This window comes from Urocitellus parryii, chromosome 1, assembly GCF_045843805.1.
Source record: "Urocitellus parryii isolate mUroPar1 chromosome 1, mUroPar1.hap1, whole genome shotgun sequence".
NCBI classification, from domain to species: domain Eukaryota; kingdom Metazoa; phylum Chordata; class Mammalia; order Rodentia; family Sciuridae; genus Urocitellus; species Urocitellus parryii.
In genome coordinates this window covers 268,211,276-268,233,912 of record NC_135531.1, presented here as the reverse complement: position 1 = coordinate 268,233,912, position 22,637 = coordinate 268,211,276, and the positions used below count along the sequence as shown (strand labels likewise).

Below are 22,637 nucleotides of genomic sequence, written 5' to 3'. Positions count from 1 at the left end.
GGCATAGCTTTGTGTTTTAAACAACAGATAAGGTTTGTCTGCTGTGTGTGCATAGAAGGGAGGGAGGGGAAGCAGGGAGCAGTTGGAAGGGGTGGAGCCTGGGAAAGATGTGTACAGGCCTTTCATGTGTGAGAGAATTTTTTTGTCTCTCTTCATATGACACAGAAATTGGGGAAATATTAAAAGGATGGTTTTGTAAAGCAATATCAGGTCCTTTGGAGTCAGATTACCTGGGTCTAAACTCTGGCCCACCCCTTATTTAACTCTGTGATGAGCTAAGTCACAAGTCTTTTGGGGCACCTTGATTTTTCCCTTCTGGAGACAGAGTGTAACTATAATATTGATCTCATGGAGCTGTTGTGAGATAAATACAAGATGCTGACATGTTAGAATGAAGCCATGCCAACTTCATGTTGAATCTTTAGGGAGGATTTGAAAAGATGGCCCTAAGAAGGCATGGACACCCAGTCTGCCCAGAGCCTACAACTCTGATCCCATGGGTGCTACCATGCCCAGCTGCACACAGCTGCACTCAGCTGGATGGGAATGGGAGTGGATTTCTAGTGGGCTCAGGCTAGAGTACCTCGTCCTGGGGGAGTTGAATGATTGTCCTTAGTCTGGATGTTGTGAAGATCCATCCAAGGTGTCCTTTGAGGAAGACATCCATTCATCTCGGCTACCTCTTCCCAGGGTCCTGGTTATCATTTCTCCTTTTCTGTTCCTTCCTCTTAATGTTTTCCCATGAAGACTGAGAGGTGGGCACATGCACAGGGACATGAATCAGAGGCGGGTGTCACTCAGAGAAAGGTATCAAGACTAGAATAGACTTATTAATAGACTGCCCTCAGCCAAGCCAAGATGGGGGCATGTTGAACCTAACAGATTTCCATGGCATTCGGATTCGAGTTTAGTCTCTTTGTTGTTCTGAAGACAAGCTAGTAGACTTGGAATTTAGTACTCATCCTTCAAAGTGTGTGTGTGTGTGTGTGTGTGTGTGTGTGTGTGTGTGTATTTTCTTTGATCCTAGGCCCTACCATTTCTTGAGCCCAGAGAGAGACTGGAGGCTTTTGAGGCCTGGGTGTACTGTGCCCTGGTACTGGAATTATACTGCCCTGGCTCAAATCCTGAGTTGGGCACAGTATTTGCCACATGTGGTGAACAACTGCCCGACTCCATGTGTTTCAGTTTCCTTATTTAAACTGCAGATCATATTTTTCCATATTCATAAAATTGCCCTTAGTATTTAGTAGCATTCAGTGTGTGAAGTACTACGGCATGATCATTCTATAAATATTAGTTATAATTAGTTTGGTAATGGGACAAACTTAAATTTTTGATTTCCCCCTCCTACCTTGGCCATTTAATTACTTAGAATCTTTGCTTAACCTTTGTTTTCTTAACTGGACAAAAAATGGGGGGAAAAAAACCCAGAGTCTAATTCAGAGTTGCACAGGGAGTTAGTTAGCCCTAGACCTAATCCCTTTGGGTACCTCCTAAAAGTACTCAATGCTTGTACTATTAGCCTCTTTTATTTATTTATTTTTTTAAATTTTGCTATTTGTTCTAATTAGCTATATAGGACAGTAAATGCATTTTGACACATCATACATACATGGAGTATAACTTCTCATTCTGGTTGTGCATGCTGTAGTGTCACACCGGTCATGTAATCACATTTGCACATAGGGTCATGATGTCCAATTCATTCTGATGTACTTCCTATCCCTTACTCCTTCCCCTCCCTTCACTCCCTTCCTTCTAGTCCAAAGTATGTCTATTCTCCCTGCCCCCTTACTGTGAATTAGCATCGGCATATCAGAGAAAACATTTGACCTTTGGTTCTTTGGGTTTGTCTTAGCCACATTTCTTGGCAACATTGTTTCAAGGAATTCCAGTGTCAGGGAGCAACACTGTATCTAGAGGACACAGGTTCCAAGTTCAAGAGAGCTCCTTAGGACACCCAGTGGTGGTAGAACTTGGTACTGCTGGGCCACGACCTTGGTGGGCACTTTCTCCTTCTTGCTCACCTGTCAGCAGCCCCATTTCAGTAAGGAATCTGCACATGAGTTAGGTTTCAATCTTACTGCCCTCAAAGGGCAGCTCCATCATTCAGTCCACATCGGTGGTTGCAGAGCCTGTGCCTAACCACTGGGCGGTTCTGCCTCCATTGATGAGACATGGGAATGGGGACAGCATGACCCTGAGCATGCCCAGTGCGGGAACTCTTCAACCTAACTGAAGGAATTATCCCACTCTCAGTTCCCTTATCCTGATTAACTGAAAGGTAATTCAGGGAGCCTGTGATCACTGGTTTTCCTCCTCAGCACTAATATCCACAACATGAGTGAGAAAATTAACCTTTTAACTAACATCGAGCCTAGCGCCAGTTTCCATTCACCTGAATGGGAAGTTTCATGCAGCATAATGGGTGTCCCCTCGTATCCACGCTGCCAGGGACAGATGACTAGCAGCTGGTTTGCCCCGAGGCCACCATGAATGCCACCTTCCCTGACAGATTGGTCTAGTTTACATCGTCAATTTTTATCATATTCTTTTATGAAACAGAAATTTCTATCATGGGTGTGTAATTCGGTGAGTGATGAAAATAGTAAGCTCTTTCCGTCAGCTATAAAATTATATATTTATAGATTTATGAAATTTGCCTCTTTTTATTCTCTCCTTTCCACTTGTCTCAGGTACATGAGACAATAGCTTGGACACTTTAGAGGTTTTAAGAGTTGTAAAAATATGATCATTGCTGGAAAGTTTAATTTAAATCCCTGGATTGGGTAATACATACCTTAAATGTGTGCATGTAAGATTTTAATTAATAGGCAGTTAGCCATAAAATGCAATCAAATCAACTCAAATCAATGTTTTCCTTTTTTTTTTTTTTTTTTTAAGCAGGGGTGGGGTGGGTGGGAGGAGATATCAGAGATTGAACCCAGGGGATTTTAACCACTGAGCCACATTCCCAGCCCTTTTTAATTTTTATATTGAGGCAGGATCTTACTAAGCTGCTTAGGGTCTTGATAATTTGCTGAGGCTGAATTTGATAATTTGCTGAGGCTGACTTTGAACTCAAAATCCTCCTGCCTCATTCTCCAGAACTGCTTTGATTATAGGCGTGCTTCACTATGCCCAGCCAAATCAGGTGTTTTTTTTTTTTTTTTTTTTTTTTTTTTTTTTTTTTTTTATTTAGGGCTGGGGCTGAACTCAGGGGCACTTGACCACTGAACCACATCCCTAACCCTATTTTGTATTTTATTAGTGACAGTTGCTTAGGGTCTCACTGAGTTGCTTAGCGCCTCACTAAATTGCTGAGGCTGGCTTTGAACTAGAGATCCTCCTGCCTTTGCCTCCTGAGCCACTAGGATTACAGGCATGAGCCACCACACCTGGCCCAAATCAAGGTTTTCGATGCTAATAAACTTCAGTTGTATAGCCATTAACCCAGGCTGTGTTTAGTAATCTGGACTGACACTTGAGATGTAGAAAGTATTGAGAAGTCCAAGTACAATTTTTTTTTTTGTATGTTGTATCTTCCTGGCTGAAGTGAAGCTATAAGATACATTTAAGCTTTATGTAGATGGCTAAGCATTTGGCAAATCCTGAAAGGTCGCTAAGTACAATATAATTCCTTGTCTTTTCTAGTTTGCTTCTTCATTTGACACAGGCTTCATTAGGAAATTACAACCATGTTTCCCAGGTAACGTTTGTGCTTGCAGAAGACTGGTTATAAGTCTAATGTGGTGAGTTATAACGACTTACACCAAAATCTAATGTGGACTAACTGCTACCTGCATTCTTACCCTCTTTTCCATTTCAACAAAAAGACCTGAAGCAATAGAGCAACACTGGAGAAATTAGAAGACACAAATATTTAACTCACCACTTGCCTTACTGATTGTATATGGGCTATCACTCTTCCTCGATTTTGATTTTTTTCTTTCATCCAGAAACCTGGCATTAAAGTGAGCTTGGGCAGAATCTGGGGCATTCCATGTGTATCTTTTGTGCAGTTGACATCTGGCATGAGAGGAGGCAGCATACAGAAGTGGCTGGAAGCCTTTACCCTGGGACCATCCTCTCTGCATCTGACCTTTACCCCACTACTTAAGGAACATTGTCTTGTCCTCTGCAGGTCAAGCATCAATGGGGTGCCTCAGTTTTCAATAAATGAAATATATCTTCTTATTCTTTTTTTTTTTTGTATCCCCCTTGGAACATTTCTCACCACCTGGCATTTTACATGTGTTTGGGTTTCTTTGATCATTTCTCTCTTTCCATTCCCTCTGCCTCCATCAATGTAACAAAAGGGATTTTGATTTATTCCTAACACCTAGAACATTGTCTGACGTGTACTAGATGCCCCCCCCCCAATATTTGTTCAATCAATCAATCTACTTTTTGAGATGATAGGGAGGATCAGATGAGGAGAGAAGGGTACCTGGAGAGCAGGAGGAAGTCCTTGCTACCCTTACCACTCCAGCTATCGCCAGTGCTTCTGTAAGGCGGGAGGTCTCCTGGGAGTATTGAGGTTTTCACCTTCTGCATAGTGACAGTCTAACTGAAAATATTTAAAAAGTAGGATTTTATTTTTATTGTGATCTTTAACTTATGACAAGGAACTTTGGCTTTTAATTTAAAAATCTCAAGAACATAATTGAACTCTCAGAGGTTAAAACTTATGGAAATGGAATATCAGTAAATACGATTTCTCCGTAAATATGTGAGAAAGCAATTTCTGGGGTTGCATGTGGGGTTTGTGGGGGCGGGGGGTGCTAGTTTACTTACAGAGGACAAAATTTCACAAATCCCTTGAGTAATAGGGAATCGACTTTTCCACCTCTTCTACCGGTGGTCATTGTGTAAAACATTTTTCTAACTTTTGATTCATTTTTCTTCATCAACTGCTCAATCCTACAACTTGGTTCCCCACCCTTACCTGGTGTCACGGTGGTGGGACTTTTCTCTTTGACACTGGCAATTCTAGTCTTTTCTTGGCCTCCTCCTCCTTGGCATTCCCTTGTTGGTTAGAGTTATGATCTCCCGTGGTTTTCTTTTTGCTTCCTCTGGGCTCTTTATGTGCATGTATTTGTGTCACTGGGCTTCAGAATTCTTGGGTGCCTCCTTGTACAACGACATCAACAGGGCAGTGCCCACGTCAGGAGAGCCTGGTGGCTGGTGGAGGAGCACACTTGCTTACTCCTTCCCTTCTTCCTCTGTGTTCTTGTCTCTCAAGCTTTTTAATTCCTTTTTCTCCAATTCCCTCTGAAATAGGGTATTTGCAAATTTCTTCCTGAGTCTTTTCCCGGCTCCACAGTTTAGACCCTCCTGCGGTGACTCCTGTGCTTTCTGCAGATGTTTTCCAATGTTCTGGTAGTGCCAGAGCCCACCTCCACACCTGGATTGCATCCTGAACATCTCAATGCAAAGGCCTTCTGACCTCATGCCCTTCCTTCTAAAACCACCTCCTCTTCCTCCTTTCCCTGCTTTGGTTATAGTATTTCTACAGTCTCTGGCATTTCATCTGGAAACCCTGAGGCCAGTTTCAGTAGCAATTTTTCTTATTTCTATCTTGCAACATCTAAGATCTAAACAGAGTTCCTCCTATTGCATCAGTCTTGGGCTTCCTTTTCATACACAAGCACAGGTTTGGAGTGAATTTGGCTGACAGAAGTTTGGCCAGGCAATAGCTACTCCACTGACATTCACAATAGTAAATAATGGAGTCTAAGGAGTTGAAAATCGGGAAAGAATTATTACAGGATGTCCGTGGCCTAACACTACATGGCCAAACTTTGCTGTGCATGAAATAATCAGAATTTCAACATTTCTTTCTTTTTTAAAATAGTATTTTAAACAAATTTAAACCAACCAAACAAACAAACAAATCCAAGAGGGTGGGATGTAATTAAACGTGATTAATAGGAAATTTCAGGTGGATGCAGACAATATTAAGGTTAATAAAATGCAAATACATTTTTGAGGCATTATTGAGTGTGCCTTTTGTCTTGGAATGCTTTTTCAAAGAATGCACATTAAAAGTAGAACTGTCAAGGGTTTTTCATCAAAAAGGTTATAATTTCATATTATGAAACATGTGTTTCAAGAATGATTGATGTCTTTATTTCATTTGTTCAGAGTCACCAACTTATAGGGAAAAAATCAGAAATTACATGAATTTTTAAAAATAAGATTTTAGGAGGGAAATGGGAATTGAAAGTCTTAAAACATTTGGTGAGAGTTTAAAACTCTCACTTCCTTACGACAGATCTGTTGTGTTCAAGATAAGATAATAGGAATTCCTCTAAAAGTGTGTGTGTGTGTGTGTGTGTGTGTGTGTGAGAGAGAGAGAGAGAGAGAGAGAGAGAGATGGAAGTGATAATTACACTCTGGGTCTACCAGCCAGTGGCTTTCTGGATAATAAAACGAATGACTATATGTTCAAGTGAGCATAAACCGTAACAGTGCTGTGCTGTAAACACAAATTCGAGGTCTCATTCCCGAATGTGGTGATGCTTGATGGAAGAGGTGGTAGCTGATTTCAGGTTTTAAAAGGGGTTAGGGGTCAGGATTCCATTAGTCAAGATAATTGGGAATGTGTGAAGAGCAATTCAGGTGACAACAGAGGGGATGCTGCCTGGTTTGACTAAAATGTTGGGTACTTGAAGGACAAATGGAGGCTGGCAGAAGGGACCCTTGGTCTTCTCTAGTCATCTCTTTGAATTTCATGGTCTACACAATAGAGGCCATTTAAAGATTTAAAACACAGGAATGACATAATCAGCATGAGCATCTTATGCTTTTTAATATACAAAACAGGTACTTAAAAATCAACCTTAGAAGTTGTTTTAGCCAGCTTTTTCACTGCTGTGACTAAAAAGATCTTACCAGAATAACGGTAGGGAAGGAAAAGTTTATTTGGGGCTCATGGTTTCAGAGGTCTCAGTCCACAGACAGTCGGCTCCATTCCTTGGGGCTCAAGATGAGGCGGAACATCATGGAGGAAAACTGTGGTGGAGGAAAGTGGCTCACATGATGATCAGGAAGCAAAGAGAGAGAGACTCCACTCCCAGATACAAAATATATACCCCAAAAGCACACCCCCCAACAACCCACCTCCTCCATACATACTCTACCCGCCTTCAGCTACCACTCAGTTAATCCACTAGGGGATTAATTCACTGATTGGGTTCAGGCTTTCATAACCCAATCATTTCTCCTCTAAAACTTCTTGCATTGTCTCTCACACTTGAGAGTTTGGGGGACACCTCACCTCCAAACCGTAACAAAAGTTTATAATGGCCAGTAAGAAAGTGAGAGAGGAAGCAAAAGTAGAAAAGGAGAGACACTGAGGAAGCTGAAGGAAGTCCAGAGGCCTTGGTCCAGGCAGGTGGAAAGGGTGTGTCTGGGCCGCTGCAGGTGTGTTGGAGGTAGACGCTGCTGTTTACTTAGGCAGTGACATGAGAATGGTCGTTCCTTGCATTTAAACAGCTAATTTGCTTATTATACATTATACATGGGTCTTTTAATGTTCTTTATTCCTAAAGTGTGAGAGATGCCCTCTTTGGGGGTTGTGGTGTGTGTGTGTGGGGGTGTTAGCTGTAGGATTGACATTGATACAGGGCTCAGGTCTCCTGGTAGGCTCTGTACAGCTGGGGCAGAAGAAAGAAGGGCTGTGGGATTGTCCTGCAGAGCTGAAGGAAACGGGCCTGTGAACGGTGGGCCTCTGCTCCACCTCTCTGCTTTCCTCCGATTCTTGCTCTGGAATCCCCATCTGGCTTCTACTCCCTCTTGCAATGGGATTATTGGCAGCCTTGGTGTTTCTCATTCCAGGTCCAAACACCGGTTTTCAAAAACTCTGCTTCATTTAAAATACAATGAGGAAACTTGGACTTCCTTTGTGGCCTTAGGGCCATGTTATTCTCAGATTTCCTAGGTCATATTTTGTTATATCCTGCCCTCTTGGATGGTTTTGAAAAACATTGTTTCAGGTCTTTTTCTGAGCACCCTGACTGTTACACTAGGCTGGGTTTGGGTCAAGATCTGAGCCGCCTGCCTTTGTTAGTAAAGGAATTGGCCAGTGTATTGTGTGTTCGAGGGTGTGACCCACTCACAGGGCCCTTATCTTTAATCCTATCTGCTCAGCTCCCTAGGCTGCTGCTCCTAGAACTTACTTCTTCCCCCACCAGCTCCACCACTTCCAGCCTTTCCTCAGAGAATTATTTCATATCTAAATATTTCAACTTTCACTCTCAGGGTTCATTTACGGGTAGGCGAAGGGAACCACAGGTTTCCTACTCCTCTAGGTGACAATTGTGAAACTCTACCTCCCGGGTCCTCCGTCAAGTGTTATCAGCAGACCTTCTTGGCTGCCCAGGTTGGGATTGTCCTGTTTCCCTTTTGGCAACTATCAGCAGAGCCTGTCTGTCACGTTCCAAGGCTGTTTGAGGGGAAATCTAAGTCACAGTGGAGTAGGAACAGGAAAGTAGACCTGAGATAATCTTTGTACTGCTTGGTTCATAGCAAAGGCTGGTGGTCTGAGATGCCTTCTGTGTCATGAAGGATGTCACCAACACTGGGAAGGTAGAGGCAACTATGTCTTCATCCATTCATTTGCTGAGGCTACTCCAGTGGACTCCACATTAGAGCCGGGAGAGGAAATGGGCAGGCACATTTGCTGCTGCTGTTGAGTTACGAGTGTGCCCAACAGAGAGAGATGGGCAGAAAACCCTGGGATGACAGTTCTTTAGTGAATTATAGTTGTTCAGAAGCAGGGGTCAAGAGTGGACCTGGGAGGGAGAGTTCTCCTTTATTGCAACTTGAGATGGGACCATTCCTCTGGAGGATCAATCAGGAAAGAAAGGCATAAACAGAACCAGGTCTGAGTATATCAACTTGGTTTCTCAGTTTTCCTAGAAGTCAGCTAGCAATGTATGGCCTCTGATTAGGTCAATTCAGCTCAGTGAGGAAACGGAAAGGGAAGGCCTGATTTGAACAACAACTGGTGCTGGCCACCCCAGCAGCCACCTAATGTCTCCCTGAAACCTTAATCACTCCTCATTTCCTTGTGTCGCTGTTGACAGGTTCCGTCTGCACTCCTAGTTCCAGCCTGAATCATGCCCAGGCATCTCGTCCCTCCTCTCCCCAGTTGGTAGGTGCTGTCATGCAGCTGCTATCAAGGTGTGACCACCTGTAAGTGGTCAGGACCCAGGGGCTGTTGTCCTGGCACATTCAGGAGGCATCCTTGAGCCATAATTAGCTGTGGAAGTGACAGCCCCAGTCTGTGCAGGTGGATCTAGACATGACTCATTTTGAAGGATGGAGCCAAGGGGGGAGAGTCAAAATTTGCTCCTTATGTCACTTGTTTGGAATCTCAAGTCTATTTAAGAGGAAGATCTTAGGGCTATGAGGAAGAGCACTGTTGGTCCCTTATGTATTTACGTGGACACTGACTCCCAGCTCCACCTTGTATACCCTGGCCAGGTGGCTTTCCTTTCTCCTTCGGCTACCTCAGTGACCTCCTAAAGGACCCCCTGTTTCTGATGGCACTTCTGTGTTCCATGTTCCACCAGGAGCTAGAGATCTTTTGAAAAATCTCTAACCAATCCCATTGCCACACTGAGGACAAGCCCTCATCTCTTCACTGAGTGAAGGGCCTGTGATGTGCACCAGGGTGACTTGTCAGATCGGTCTTGGAAGCATTTCCCAGTGACAGTCCTCTTTTTTCTGTTCCTCTGATACACTGCCCATAGGGACTCTGCAACTTTCCCTTTGTCCCTGAATGCCACCCCCCATATGACCTTCACATTTACCAGCCCTTTCTTGGCTCTGATCCCAATTCAAATGTCCTACCCTTGATCTCCTTCCTATTACCTACTATTCTCCTACTAAATTCTGTCCCTACCACTAGAACGTGTGTTCTATAAAAGTACAGACCTCGTGGGTCATCTAGTCATGTCACCCACATGCAGATGCTCAAAAAATACATGTGCAATAAAGACCTTTCACGCCACTGAGGTTCTTAACACATTTCTTTCCCTCATTGTCTTGTCTGATTTGGTTCTTAGTGTTTAGCAGAAAGAGCACAAGTGCATTTGGAGATCTCTGCTAAGAAAGAGAAGAAAAAGTTCAATGAAGAGTTTAAAGGGATGAATTTATTGGAGAAAAAACATGGAGTACATAGGCCCATGACTGAGTTCCTCGCTGTAATCCTAGGGCTGGGAAGTGGCGGAGCTTAGATTTGGAGTTTGACGATGAGCCCATGCTAGTCTGGGAAGGAAAGATACACAGAGGGATGGGAATGGTCTGCTGAATAGCTTTGAACCCAATTGTTTATTGCTTTGGTGTTCGTTAAAACAGCTTGTGTTATTTCAGAATTATTGAGTCTGTCAGATCGTGGAAACAGAATTATAGAAGTTTAAAACGAGATATTTAAAATTACTTAGTCCAGTGCCCTCAGAGGACACTGAGGCTAGAGTTGGTGAATGAATGCCTGGGTGGGAATTCAGGTCTTCTCCCCCAGGACCCTTCCTCCATTTCCACCTATTCATGAATGGATTCTAGGTTGTGTTTCCACACAAGTAACTGGAAGCTCAGCACAGCCTCGGGAAGAACAGCTTCATTTTGTTCATGAAGGTAATCATTTATTAGCCAAAATTTTTTATGTTTTTTTTTTTTCCCTCTTTTGTTCTGGGAGAATGATTTATGACTTCACCATATTTCCCCCTTCAAATCTGAACCTCTTTAGGGCTGATCCTGTCTTGGATGAAAAAAAAAATTTTTTTCCTATTCTGATGAATAAAATCAGGTCTCAGTTTCTGTGTGCCAAGGGGATCAACATTTTTTTTTAATTCAGTTTTTTTATTATGCAGTATTTTATACTGCATAAATACAATACAAACTTTCTACAGCCACTGTAAAAAAAAAGAAAAAGAAAAGCACATTGGCACAGAAAGACTCCCTCTAAGCCCTGCAGAGTAAAAGTGATCAACTTTTAATGGCTGGTTGGAAGGACCTTGTAAAGGATCCTCAACTACTTTGTGATGTACAAGAAGGAGGCATTAATTAGCAAAGTGATGTGAAAACCCTTTTTTCCTAAATTCAGGTCAGCTACGTCTTCTAAATAGAATCCTAGAGAAGGTTTTCAGCTGCCCATGCTATGCTGTTTATAATCATATTTGAAGTTTGTTCTAAAGGTCTGTCTGTGATGAGCAAAGATTTTTGTACATCTGAGGTGAACTTAGGTTGTTATGATACGCAGTTCTTCCGTGTTTGATAGAACAAATCCTGATTTGTTCTTTTGCTTTCTTAAATGGGTCAGTCTGGCTTCTCTTGCGTTTATGTTTTACAAAGGGCAGTTTGTCCTCCCTTTTTCTTCCTTCATGACCCAACACTTTGGGAACATGTCAGCGTGATGTACCTTTTTTGTTTTATTATCAATATCTATTTTCATGTTCATTGCTCATGTTTAATATTTAGGATGAGAGAAGCCCAAATAAGCAGATTGTGACTTGGTGGTACCCTTCCATTCCCGATTGTGATTTATAATTTATACCTGGAAAAGATTTACCCACCTCACTGACAATCCTTCCCAACAAAAGACAAACACACTTTTAAGTCATCAGTGTAAGTCAGATGCACTTGAAAGGGACCAAGTATTCACCTGCAAGCACTTCTGGCATCTTGCCCTTTCCCATGAATTCAGACTGATGACAGAGAGTGCTCAGGCTGCCAAAGCACTTTCCGCAGAACCTCCCAGAACCCTTGAGGGTGGGACCCGTCCAACATGCCATACAGTTAGGAGCATCTAGAGACCAGCCCTTTGTGCTCTAGGAGAGGGGATCAAGTGAAAGCTTAGGAAAACTGCCCTACGCCATGGAGTTCAGGCTCCTGAATTTGCAGCTCCCTTCCTTGCACTTTTATGCATGTGGTCCTGTGCTAAGCTCGCAGGTAAGCCTCGTCAAGTTGCTAGGTCATCCTTGTCAAGGTGGGAGTAGATGAGCAGTCTGTCATCACACTGCATATTTCTGCTAGCAATTTAAACTGATTTCTGGGGACAACAATCCATCAAGCTCATGAGTTCAGAATGCATTAGATGAATTTTCAACCCCCCCCCCCAGCTTATAGGAGTGTCACTGAGTCAGTGGAAGAGGGTGGGTTGATGCTAGCACTTTTTAAATAATAGCAAGATCATCTGTGCTATCCCAGGGATTTGGAGTGCTGGTCTTTACTATCATCCCTGGGATCATGTCTGTTTTGCTCTGAAAACAGACAGTGCAAGTTCCCCATAAATTTCACTTGGTCTAGACTAGGTCTCTTCAGGGAGCCCTGGGGAATTTTCATGTTGTTCTCCTCAGACATAAGCAAAGTTGGAATGGTCCAACACATATAATATTAAATGTTGGCAGGTAGTTGTATAAAATCTTTAATCCACTGTGCACAATACCAAAAACAGATGTTTAGCCTGATCATATCTCTTAAACATAAATCACTTTATAAAAATCATTTAGACTCAGAATTTAAAAATTCTCTTTCAAAAAATTCTCAATATATTAATTGTTGAAAAGCAAATGGTGATGGGACTCACGATTCAAAACCTCAGCCGAGGACTCTAGAAGCTGAGGCAGGAAGACCACAAGTTTGAGGGCAGCCTCAACATCTTAGTAAGATCCTTTCTCAAAATAAAAATAAAAAATAAAAAAAAAAAGGACTGAGGATGTAGATCAGTGGTAAAGCACTCCTGGGATTGAATTCCAGTCCCCCAACTTCCCCAGAAAAAGCCTCAGCAGAGAATTGCTGAGCATTACTAATAACTGCAACACTGGGGAGATTTTTCTTTTCTTCTGAGATCCTTAGACCCCATCAGCATATCAAAAAGAAAGAGGGACACTGAGCAGTTATTACTGCACTCCTTTCAGCTGCATAAATCATGAGTGGAGACGACTCAGGCTGTAAAGTAGTTTGGGTGACAATGAGTAGCAATGCCACCGGAGCTAATCAAATAATTATTTAACACATGTTTCTCTCGGTCTGGTCCTGGCTCCAAATCATATTTCATTCTTCCCCAGTTTTCTTTGCAACATTTATTTCTAAATTGATAGAAAATTTGAGCAAGCATAGGCGGTACCTGAAGTTAATGAGAGAGTCATTTCTGCCTCTCATTGAGCTGGGATCTCCCTTAAAAAGAAGATTCTTGTCTAAATGAGCTTGATAAATACCTCCAATACCCACAACTATCAATTGGCAATCAGTAGCTACTATTTTAGCTTCTGGTTGGAACCAGTCTCCTGGCTTGACTCTTTCTCTGGTTGATACTCAGAAATCCTATTAACTCAGCTGGCTTTTCTACTCGGTTCCTTTTATGACAGACAATCTGGGTTAGATGCATGACGAGGGTCCCCACAGAAGTCCAGAGGCACCTCTGCAGGGGAGCACCCCTGTAGATGTGAGAGTGAGTTGTGTTCTGCTCTCTCCCTTGAAGGTCTCAGTTCCATAGAAAGTCTCAACCTCTCAGACTGAGACTTAGTATGTGTTTGTTAAACAGTATGTGGTCACTGAATAGTCACTCTCATTATTACTGTTGCCATTATTATTTAAAAGATTAATAAATGTTTGCTAAAACATAAGTGACCCAAGGAATGAACAGTGGTACATATCTAGCAATGAATGAAACTTTTACCTAGATCCACAAAGGAGGGTCAGGAGTGGAAGAAGGAAAGAACAGCTGCTTCCTCTGTTCAGTGCCCTAACCTGTTATTTGTCACCCGAGGATCTGTAATGAGCCACTAGTCTTTATGTATCCCAAATATCAAAGGGTGAGGAAGACAGTGGAGACTCATCAAAAAGCCTGATGCTCTGTAAAATGTCAATCAAGTTTGCTCTCAGTGGCTCTGGATTTGCAAGCCACAGCTGGGATGGATGTGCCCTTGCTGTAAGGTTGGTAGTTTTATGGTAGCACTTGCTTAAATCTTTCAAAAGTGTTTCAGATACTTAGTCATTTTTATATTTAAATTCAATGCAGAGATCAGTTTTTTAAAAAAAAATGATTAAAAAATTTTTAAATTTAGCTCATTAAGAAGTATTTGGGTGTCTTGATTTTTTTTTTTTTTTTTTTGCATTGGGGTGATTTGTGATTTTCAGCTTTCATTCACTTCCTTTGCTAATATAAACTTTAGCATAGTAGGCAAAGAGACGTTTTCATCATTTCCACAACCCTCAATGATTATTATAGAGTCCTTTAATTAAGTTGTGCTCATTCGACTCAAATTTATCTCTTTGATAGATCAATAAGTTGAGAAAACTCAAATGAATATTTCATAATCTCAAAGTTTTCCAAAGAAAGTCATAAGCATTGTTGTATAAAATTTTAGAAAAACTTCACATTAATAAAAGGAAAAAAATGTGTCCATAAAATCTGTATAGCTCTAGGGATTAGATTGCTTTCCTGAATTATTTTTCAAGGTAATATTGAGATTCAGAATATGCATTCTTTATATAGTAAATTTTCAATATCCTACATGGGAGAATTGAAACAGGATTACAGTAGGTAATAGGAGATCTTCATTTAGTAAAATAGATGCATTTAAAAAAATCTTATGGTGATTATAGGTTGCTGTTGCTGCCCTCTATTATAAAATTGTCACCTTATCAAATTGAAATAATCCATCCATTCATTCTGAACAATGCTCTATTGTGATCTGTTACAAATTCATGACAGCTCCCTCCTAGAGAAAACTGCAATGAACATACCTAAGTCCAAGTTCAGAACAGTCCTTTTGTCACACCTGGGAGCAACCTCTAGGCATTAGAACAGCATGCAACATGTCTTTCAAAGACACTGGAGCCCTTCCCTCCTCCAGTCAGTCCTTCCAGGAGAGTGGGAAGCCTCATGCCTTGGCAGGGTCCCTGCTGAGAGAACCCCAGGTTTACCAGGCAAAGATTAGAGTTACAAGATTGAAGAGCGGTGATCTCCAGCCCCATAGCCTCCACATGTGTAGGGAACAGGGCTGCTTTTAAGCCAAGTTTCTGACAATGGAATTAGGTCTTGAAAATGGGCTGAAAATTTGCTTCTCTTTGCTGTTTATTTGAACCTCTCCTGTGCAAGCTCTCTCCCTCCAAATTCACCAAAGAGAAAGAACTCCTCAAATCATTAGATGGTCAAGGTGGGGAAATAAGAAGTTATCACTCTATTGTGTTCTTTTTCATTTGTGCTCAATAATGTTTATGGAGTTCATTTAAATTTAGCAAGCTTTATGTGGATTTGCTTCTAGAGGATTTACTGCACCTGATGTGGAAACCACATACATCTGACATTTTAGAATTACCCACCTATTTATGGGATTAGGCTGCATTCTGCTCGTGAAAGAGCAAGGCAATTTTCAGCATAGTTTTTTTCCTGTCATTTTTTCCCTTGTCTGTTTTCCTGACAGCTAGCTCCCAAGTAAGAAGGGAAATAATGGGAGGAGATGGAGGGCAGAAAATAGAATCTGGGCTTGATGGAGGAGAAGGTTCGCATCGTACACTAGCGGTGGAGAAAAGAAACCGTGAAAACCCAACCCAGTAGCTTAAGTCACTTTATAATTCAAAAGTTTGCTTACATTTTTAAAATAAAAATATATTTTTACTTGATACTTATCTTAATGGTGGCTACTGAATAAGATGCAGAGTCTATGAATCAGAAGTTAGCCCCACGTTTTCCACCTTCTGTTAAGAGAGGAAAATAAAACAATAATAAATGTCATTCTATATGTTTTAGAAATTGTATTCTTATTTATTTTCATTTTTAGATTTTTTCCCATTTTATATAAAGAAAAAAACATTTTTTTAAAAAATTAAATATGTGGATTATCTTCACTTCTTGCAGCCAGTCACACTACTCTTACTACTGGTTACAGTTGTAACCAGTAGTAAGAGCAAGTGATCTTTCAGTGCATAGCTAGCACACGCCACACACCAGGCTGTGTTCTCGTCTTCCTCTTCCTCACATCAGCCCTGCAAGTGACAATATTGAGGTAGAGAAAAGCCAAATTACTTGTTCAAGTTCACATAGCTAATAAGTAGCAGAGCTAAGTCGCAAATTCTGGTCTCTGCAGCTTCAGGTCCAAAGCCAGCCCATTCTCATATGTCCAGGCTGCCCTTGATATAAAGTACTATAAAGTTTAAGAGCAAATCAGACAGTGAGTAGGACTTTTAGGTAGAAAATAGCCTTTTTGTTGTTGTTGTTGGTTTGTTTGCCTTTGCTGTTCTTCACTTAACATTCCTGCTGTTGTTGATTATAAAACATCTCCGTCCTAAGTATCTTAACTGTCCTTGGTGGATTTCTGGCCTATTCCTTTATAAATTTGATTAAGGTAACCAAAATAGAATATTGCAGTTTTATCTGATCTTTTGTATCTCCATCATCTCCCCAATGCCATTTCAAAATAATGTCCTGAGGATACTAAAGATTGACATCCAGTTAGAGCCTTCAAAACAACTCAGTAAATCTTTTTTACAAATTACCCAAATATTCATTAGAGAGTGCGAACCTTCCTGTGAATGGCATGAACTTGAATTTCTAGTCTTGCAACTGTCTTTTGGAAAATTGTTTCTCCAGAGTGCATACACATACACACCAAAAAAAAAAAAAAACACACACAACCAGATGATTAATTTATTTACTAAGTGTTTTTAAACAATTATATTTTACTATCCTAAACTTATTGTCAAGGAAACAGAAGTGTGTGAAATCAAATAAGCATAGACTTATTGTGCCATTTAATAGTTGTGAAGTACAATATCAGAAGACACCAGTGATAACTTCACAGTATTGATATGAGAGGACAATTTATTTGAGACAGTACTAATGTGGTAGACTTCCTTTGAAATATTTTATTTAATTTTCTATTTATTTATGCCGGGTCTTGCTGTACTGCTCAGGGTGTTCTTGAACTGCTGTACCGCCCTCCAACATCTGCCTTTCAAGTGCTGAGGCTGTGACTTGGAACACTGGGATGAGGATGGGCGACTTTGAATTCTAAAATGTGACCTTTAGCATAACTGGGTATAAATTTTGTGTTTTTTCCTTCTTTCAGAGCAGTTCATTTTTACAAGGCTATTCTACCCCAAGTTCTGTTCTATTCACACTGGGGACATTACAGGGCATATTTATCTTTGCTTGAAGAACAATTTAAGTTCTATAAGGATGTTCTTTATTCTTTATATTTTAAAGCGATCACATTTCTGACATGCCATTTCTCCACACCAAGACTATTTTTCTTCTGACAATCATTTGACCCAGTAGCATTTGGATATTGAGAAAGAGGAGTGAAGTGGTTGGAGCTTATCTGATATGAACAACACTTTGACATTTTTCTTGGAGGTAGATCTGTTTTCTGCCAGGCAATGGTTTTCAAAGTGTGGTCCCTGGACCAGCAGGATTTTCACTGGCCTCTGAGTTTGTAAGAAAAGAAGATTCTTCTTTTTTTTTTTTTTTTGAAAAGAAGATTCTTATGCCCCACCAGACAATCCTAAACTTGGATTGGAGCCTGGTTTTAGTAACTTCCCCAAGTCTTTGTAATGTAGGTAGTGGATCACAGTTAACAAAGTGTGGTCCATGCAGCCAGCAATGAGTTGGACTTGGGGGCAAATGGAAGTTGAGACTAACTCACTTCTCCACCCCATCATTGATATTCAAGTCACATTTTTATTGAAGATCAATCCTCATGCTAGGTAACCACAGTATATGAAAACTCAGAAAAACATAAGCGCTGGAGTTAGATGTTTGACTTTCTGCTTATTGGTGTGGTCTTGAAGCCTACCTAAAACCGCCTGTTCCTTCATCTACAAAATGGGACTAGTGTTAGTGCCACAAGCTCATGGGGTTATTTTGACAATTAAATGAAACAATACATGTAAATAGTACTCAATTGCTTGATATTTGAAACCACACTTGCTATGACACACATAGCTACTTTTTAAAGCTAGTTTAGTTTAAAATGAGCTGTAAAGACAATCAGATTCTATATTTTCTTTCTATGTTTCTTGGAAAGAAAAAAACAAGCCTGACCATCTATGTGGGACATGTGTAAAAGAATAGCTATAACAGCTATGAAATTGGGCATTACATCCCCATGTATTCATGTCTGTGTACCAAAATATATCTAGCAGATGCTGTATTAGCTTGAAAAACATTTTTGCATCTAACAAAAGGTAACTGCAACTCAATATTCTACAAAGAGAATTTACTGATGAATTTTAAAATTAACCTTGTTGTGGTAGTTGGTGAGCTGATGAAAGAACTTAGCCTTTCTTCCTCCTCCTTTTCCTCCATCTTCTTCCTTCATGTCATGTCAACAGAAAGCAGTAATCAAGACAAAGCTAAAGGAACTGGGTGCAATTTTTGCTTTGCTGATGTGGACTATCTTCCCATAATGGAAGTCAGAAGGTCAAGTAAGGAGACTATTCTCAGGTACCCCTTCCCTGCCTGCTGCAGCCTCACTGAGGAGAGGGCAGGAGGAAGATGTTTCTTGAGGAAGCACTTTGGACTTGATTAAAAAGTCAGTAGCATTAAAAAAAAAAAAAAAAAAAAAAAGCAGGGTAGCAGTTCTCAACCAGGAGAGAACGATGGGAAAAACTAACACACGTCAGTGCCTGCTATGCCAAGGGAATCTCTTACAGGGGTTTTGTTCAGAATGAAGGAGACAGTGAATATTTTCAGATGCTAGCGAGTGTTGAATAAGAAAAATGCAGAATGGACTTCACACATTCATGCATCAAATACTGGAAGGCCGTCAACCACACAGCAGAGAAATGTAGGGGAACCATCTATTTGGTAGGTTATTTTGAATGTTAAGCCGCCAAATGTTTGTTTGTGTGGATAGCCACTGCTGTATTTTGAGAGCGCCTTTCTAAGAATCCTGAAATATTAATAACATGGTCTTAATGTAGTTGAAGACAAAAGAATGTGTTAAGGGTAGCAAGAGCTGCCGAGAGTAGCACAATGACAATTTTATATTTTCTGCTTGTTCTTGTAAAACGGGAAAAGGGTAAAAATACTCGACATGTTAAAAAACCCCGAAGCTTTCAATTCTCCAAATTGGTATGAAGCTGTGTATTTCCCAAATGAATTCACGTATTTTTATTCTTGTAATATTAGTATCAGCTTGGAAGAAAATATAAGCTTGCAAGTTCATTTTTTCCTTAAATTCACCTAAAATACTGAATTTGGGGACTCTAACAAATTGGAAGAAACATCTTCCAATCTGATGTTTGTGAACTCTGGAGTTTAATTTTTTAAACTAATAGTCTTTTAAGAACTACATACGTTAAGTTGAAGAAATAGCAGTGACCCCATGAGATTTTTAGAGGTACTGTTTTCAGTGGGACACAATGGCACACACCTGTCACCCCAGCGGCTCCGGAGGCTGAGGGAGGAGGTTCTCAAGTTTGAGGCCAGCCTGGGCAACTTGACCAGACCTTGTCTTTAAAACAACAACAACAAAAAATCACAAAGGGGGATGGGTGGGCTTAGTGGTGATGAGACACTGCTGGATTCAATCCCCAATTCCCCAACCAAAACAAGTGCTGTTTTTGTGTCACATTGACCAGTCATTGGTTAATTTTCATTATTATTCATCTTCTACTCCCACTATTCAACTTTAGATTTTGATTCTGGATGAAATCAAAAGCACATGAGAATCAGTCAGGAACAGCCATTATTCTTGGGAAAAAACAAAAAGACATAAGGTGTGCCTTCTTGGCAGTTCTGAACAAGTTACCTCCAGTTGCTTTTATTGACTGTGACCCGCTGATGACAGGTGGGTCCCAGGAAGTTTGGGCTCTTTGTGTTGATATGGCCCGGCCTGAGCCCCAGTGCTTCTTCCTACCAAACCTGGGTTTCTGATTTTAATGGAAACCCTAGGGCCATCTGAGGTTGACCAAACAGCCCCTTGCAAGGTGAACCTTATCTAATTATGCGATGGGTGTAAACTTGAGACACATAAATCTCAGTCACTGGAGCAGCTTGTTTTTCTAAGATGCTTCGGTCCAGTGAAGGACGAAAGCAAATAAGGGAGAGATTGATCTCTGAGCGCTTTTTATTGTTGGTGCTGCACACGTCATAAAGTTTGAGCTCGTTAAAGGAAATTCCATAAACAACTTCAGTTAATAAGAGTGAAGTAACTGTGTGCATTGCTGAGCTCCCACTAAACTCCCTTTCCGCTTGTGTGATGAGCGTGTGAGGCAGAAAATGTCAGAGGACACGCAAGAAAGGAGCAGGCTTCCGCGGAGTCTGCAAGGTGCTTCATGCATGGGGCTGGGCAGGAGATCACAGCCACATAGTCCCCGAGAATCAAGTACCTTTGCAGGTCCCTTAGATCTCCTTCCAGAAAGATCTGCTGGGTTGCTAGCATTGGTTAGTTTCTTGATGGTCAGGCTGATGGAAAATGTCCCCATAGGTTCTTCTCCCAGCTGGTGTTTTTGACAGTATGGATACAACCTGGGGATGTATTAAATGGAGAGGACTGAGACTGGATCATGCTGGGAAGATTGAAGATATCTCACTTTTTAAAATAGACCTTTGAATTGTGCTCCATTTGTGTACAACGAAACCAAAGAACATTCTGCTGTTATGTATAACTAATTAGAACAAATAAATAAAAAAGAAGAAGAAAAAATACACCTTTGATGTTATGGAATAATTTTATTTATTTATTTTGGTACTGAAGATTGAACCTGGTGGTGAGGGGTTGGGGGTTGGTTACCATTGATCTGTATCTTCAGCCCTTTTTATTTATTTTACTTTGAGAGTTGTCAAGGCTGGCCTTGAACCTGGGATCCTCCTATCTCAGCCTCTCAAGTTGCTGGAATTACAGGGGTACACCACCACGCCTGGCTGGGAAAACTTTATTTTTAATGACCTTGCCTCTGTGAGTTTAATACTGATAGTATTGGTCAGTTTTAATTTCATGTTGGAACAGGTCATGAATAACATAGAGGGGGAAATTGGGGAAGCAGAGCCTTATTAACTATTTTTTTTTTATTATGAGGTTTTGCAGCATTATTGAATTTTTCCACATTAGCAAAAGTAGTTCTCAGTGTCAGTGTGGTGTTTATAAAAATGAAGTCATGGAAAACATCTCAGGTGCCTAAAGAATTGTACCACTCTTGTTCTCTGTACCAGCCTCTTGAGGGTGAGGGTGCTGAAATAGAGGAAGACAAAAACAGGAGGGTTTCTTTAACTTGAAATAAACAAAAAATATTTGCTGATCTAAAAACAAACAAACAAACAAACAAACAAAAACCCACCACATTGTATTCCAGGATCTACAGTTAGTAGTTTTTATTATTTTGCCCTGAAATCATGACATATCCTTACAAAACATTTATATATATATTTGATTGCTTTTCTTGGTTGTGTGATATGGTACTCTCTTTAGCTGTAATAGGAAATAATCACCCACCACCTCTTTGCTACCATTTAGACATACTTTCAACTGATTGGTTACAGACCATGCTCTCAGATCCCACAGCGGGTGGCTTTGGGGGCAGAACACCCAGGGTCAAACCTGGTTACTGACACTTACCAGACACTTCGTCTCATACCAGTAATTACCTGCTCTCAGCGGGAATTTCTAAGGTAAAGATAATAATAGTGTTTATGGGAAGAGAGTGTTATAAGAATTAAACAAGAGAGTGCAGATACGGGGTACCTGGCACATAGAAAGGCATTCAGCAAACTTAAGCTTTGCTTTTCGTGGGTATCACCAATTTTAAGCAAATATCTCCTAGGGGGCCTCTTGCCACCTAACCAAGAATGTAAAGGACCCTTAAAGGGTGGCTGTAATCAATTAATGGCTGGGCGACTATACCTGTATCTTTAGCCATAGCTGATCATCAGTAATTAGCATAAACATCTTCCTTCCTCTGAGCTAAGGAAGTGGCTTCACATTTTGCTTTGCTGTGTTTGCAGTGGTTTATATTTGTTCTCTTGTTCTTTTCTCCTTCCCTGCAGCTTGCAAAATTGGATATTACAAGGCTCTCTCCACGGATGCCACCTGTGCCAAGTGTCCACCCCACAGCTACTCTGTCTGGGAAGGCGCCACCTCGTGCACCTGTGACCGAGATTTTTTCCGAGCTGACAATGATGCTGCCTCTATGCCCTGCACCCGTAAGTTGTTTGCTTGTCTCCCATTCCTGTAATGCCAACAGCTTTCATTACCACCTAGCAGGGCACTGCCAGGTCTTCTCCCAGGATAGCCATGCAGGGGGCAAATTAGATCAAGCATGCATCTCTTCTCAATCATAGCAGGGAAAATGCTCATGAAAAGAAAGAATCTTTTTCACCATTTCTGCTTGCCTTCAAAATGCGCAGCTGCCAGCAGACTGCTTTGTGGAACAGAGATTGAGTGTTCAGGGGCTGTCTGACAGTGTAATTAGAGCTGAGACTGGAATTTACAAATGGCTTTACCATTGCATAGAGCACTGCGCAAAGCTTACAGCTGCGGGAGAAACAGGTAGAGAGCAGGGTTTGAGAATGTGGTTTCAGTGTGCAAAGAGACAGCTCAGTGTGTCTGAGGTCATTGCTGTAGCTGCCATTACACCTCTTCCGTCTTTCCTCATAGTTTTGTGTTCATAACACTTCGTTCTGG

The 22,637-nt window shown here is 41.1% G+C and overlaps 1 protein-coding gene across 1 annotated transcript in view; it reads left to right on the top strand.

The window, feature by feature from the left end:
• The window catches only part of Epha4 (EPH receptor A4), a 131,288-nt gene that overhangs the window by 39,257 nt on the left and 69,394 nt on the right, over positions 1-22,637 (top strand). Inside the window, exon 4 of the mRNA XM_026390320.2 lies at positions 22,001-22,156. Coding sequence (XP_026246105.1) covers positions 22,001-22,156 — 156 coding nt within the window. The remainder of the gene's footprint in view (positions 1-22,000; positions 22,157-22,637) is intronic.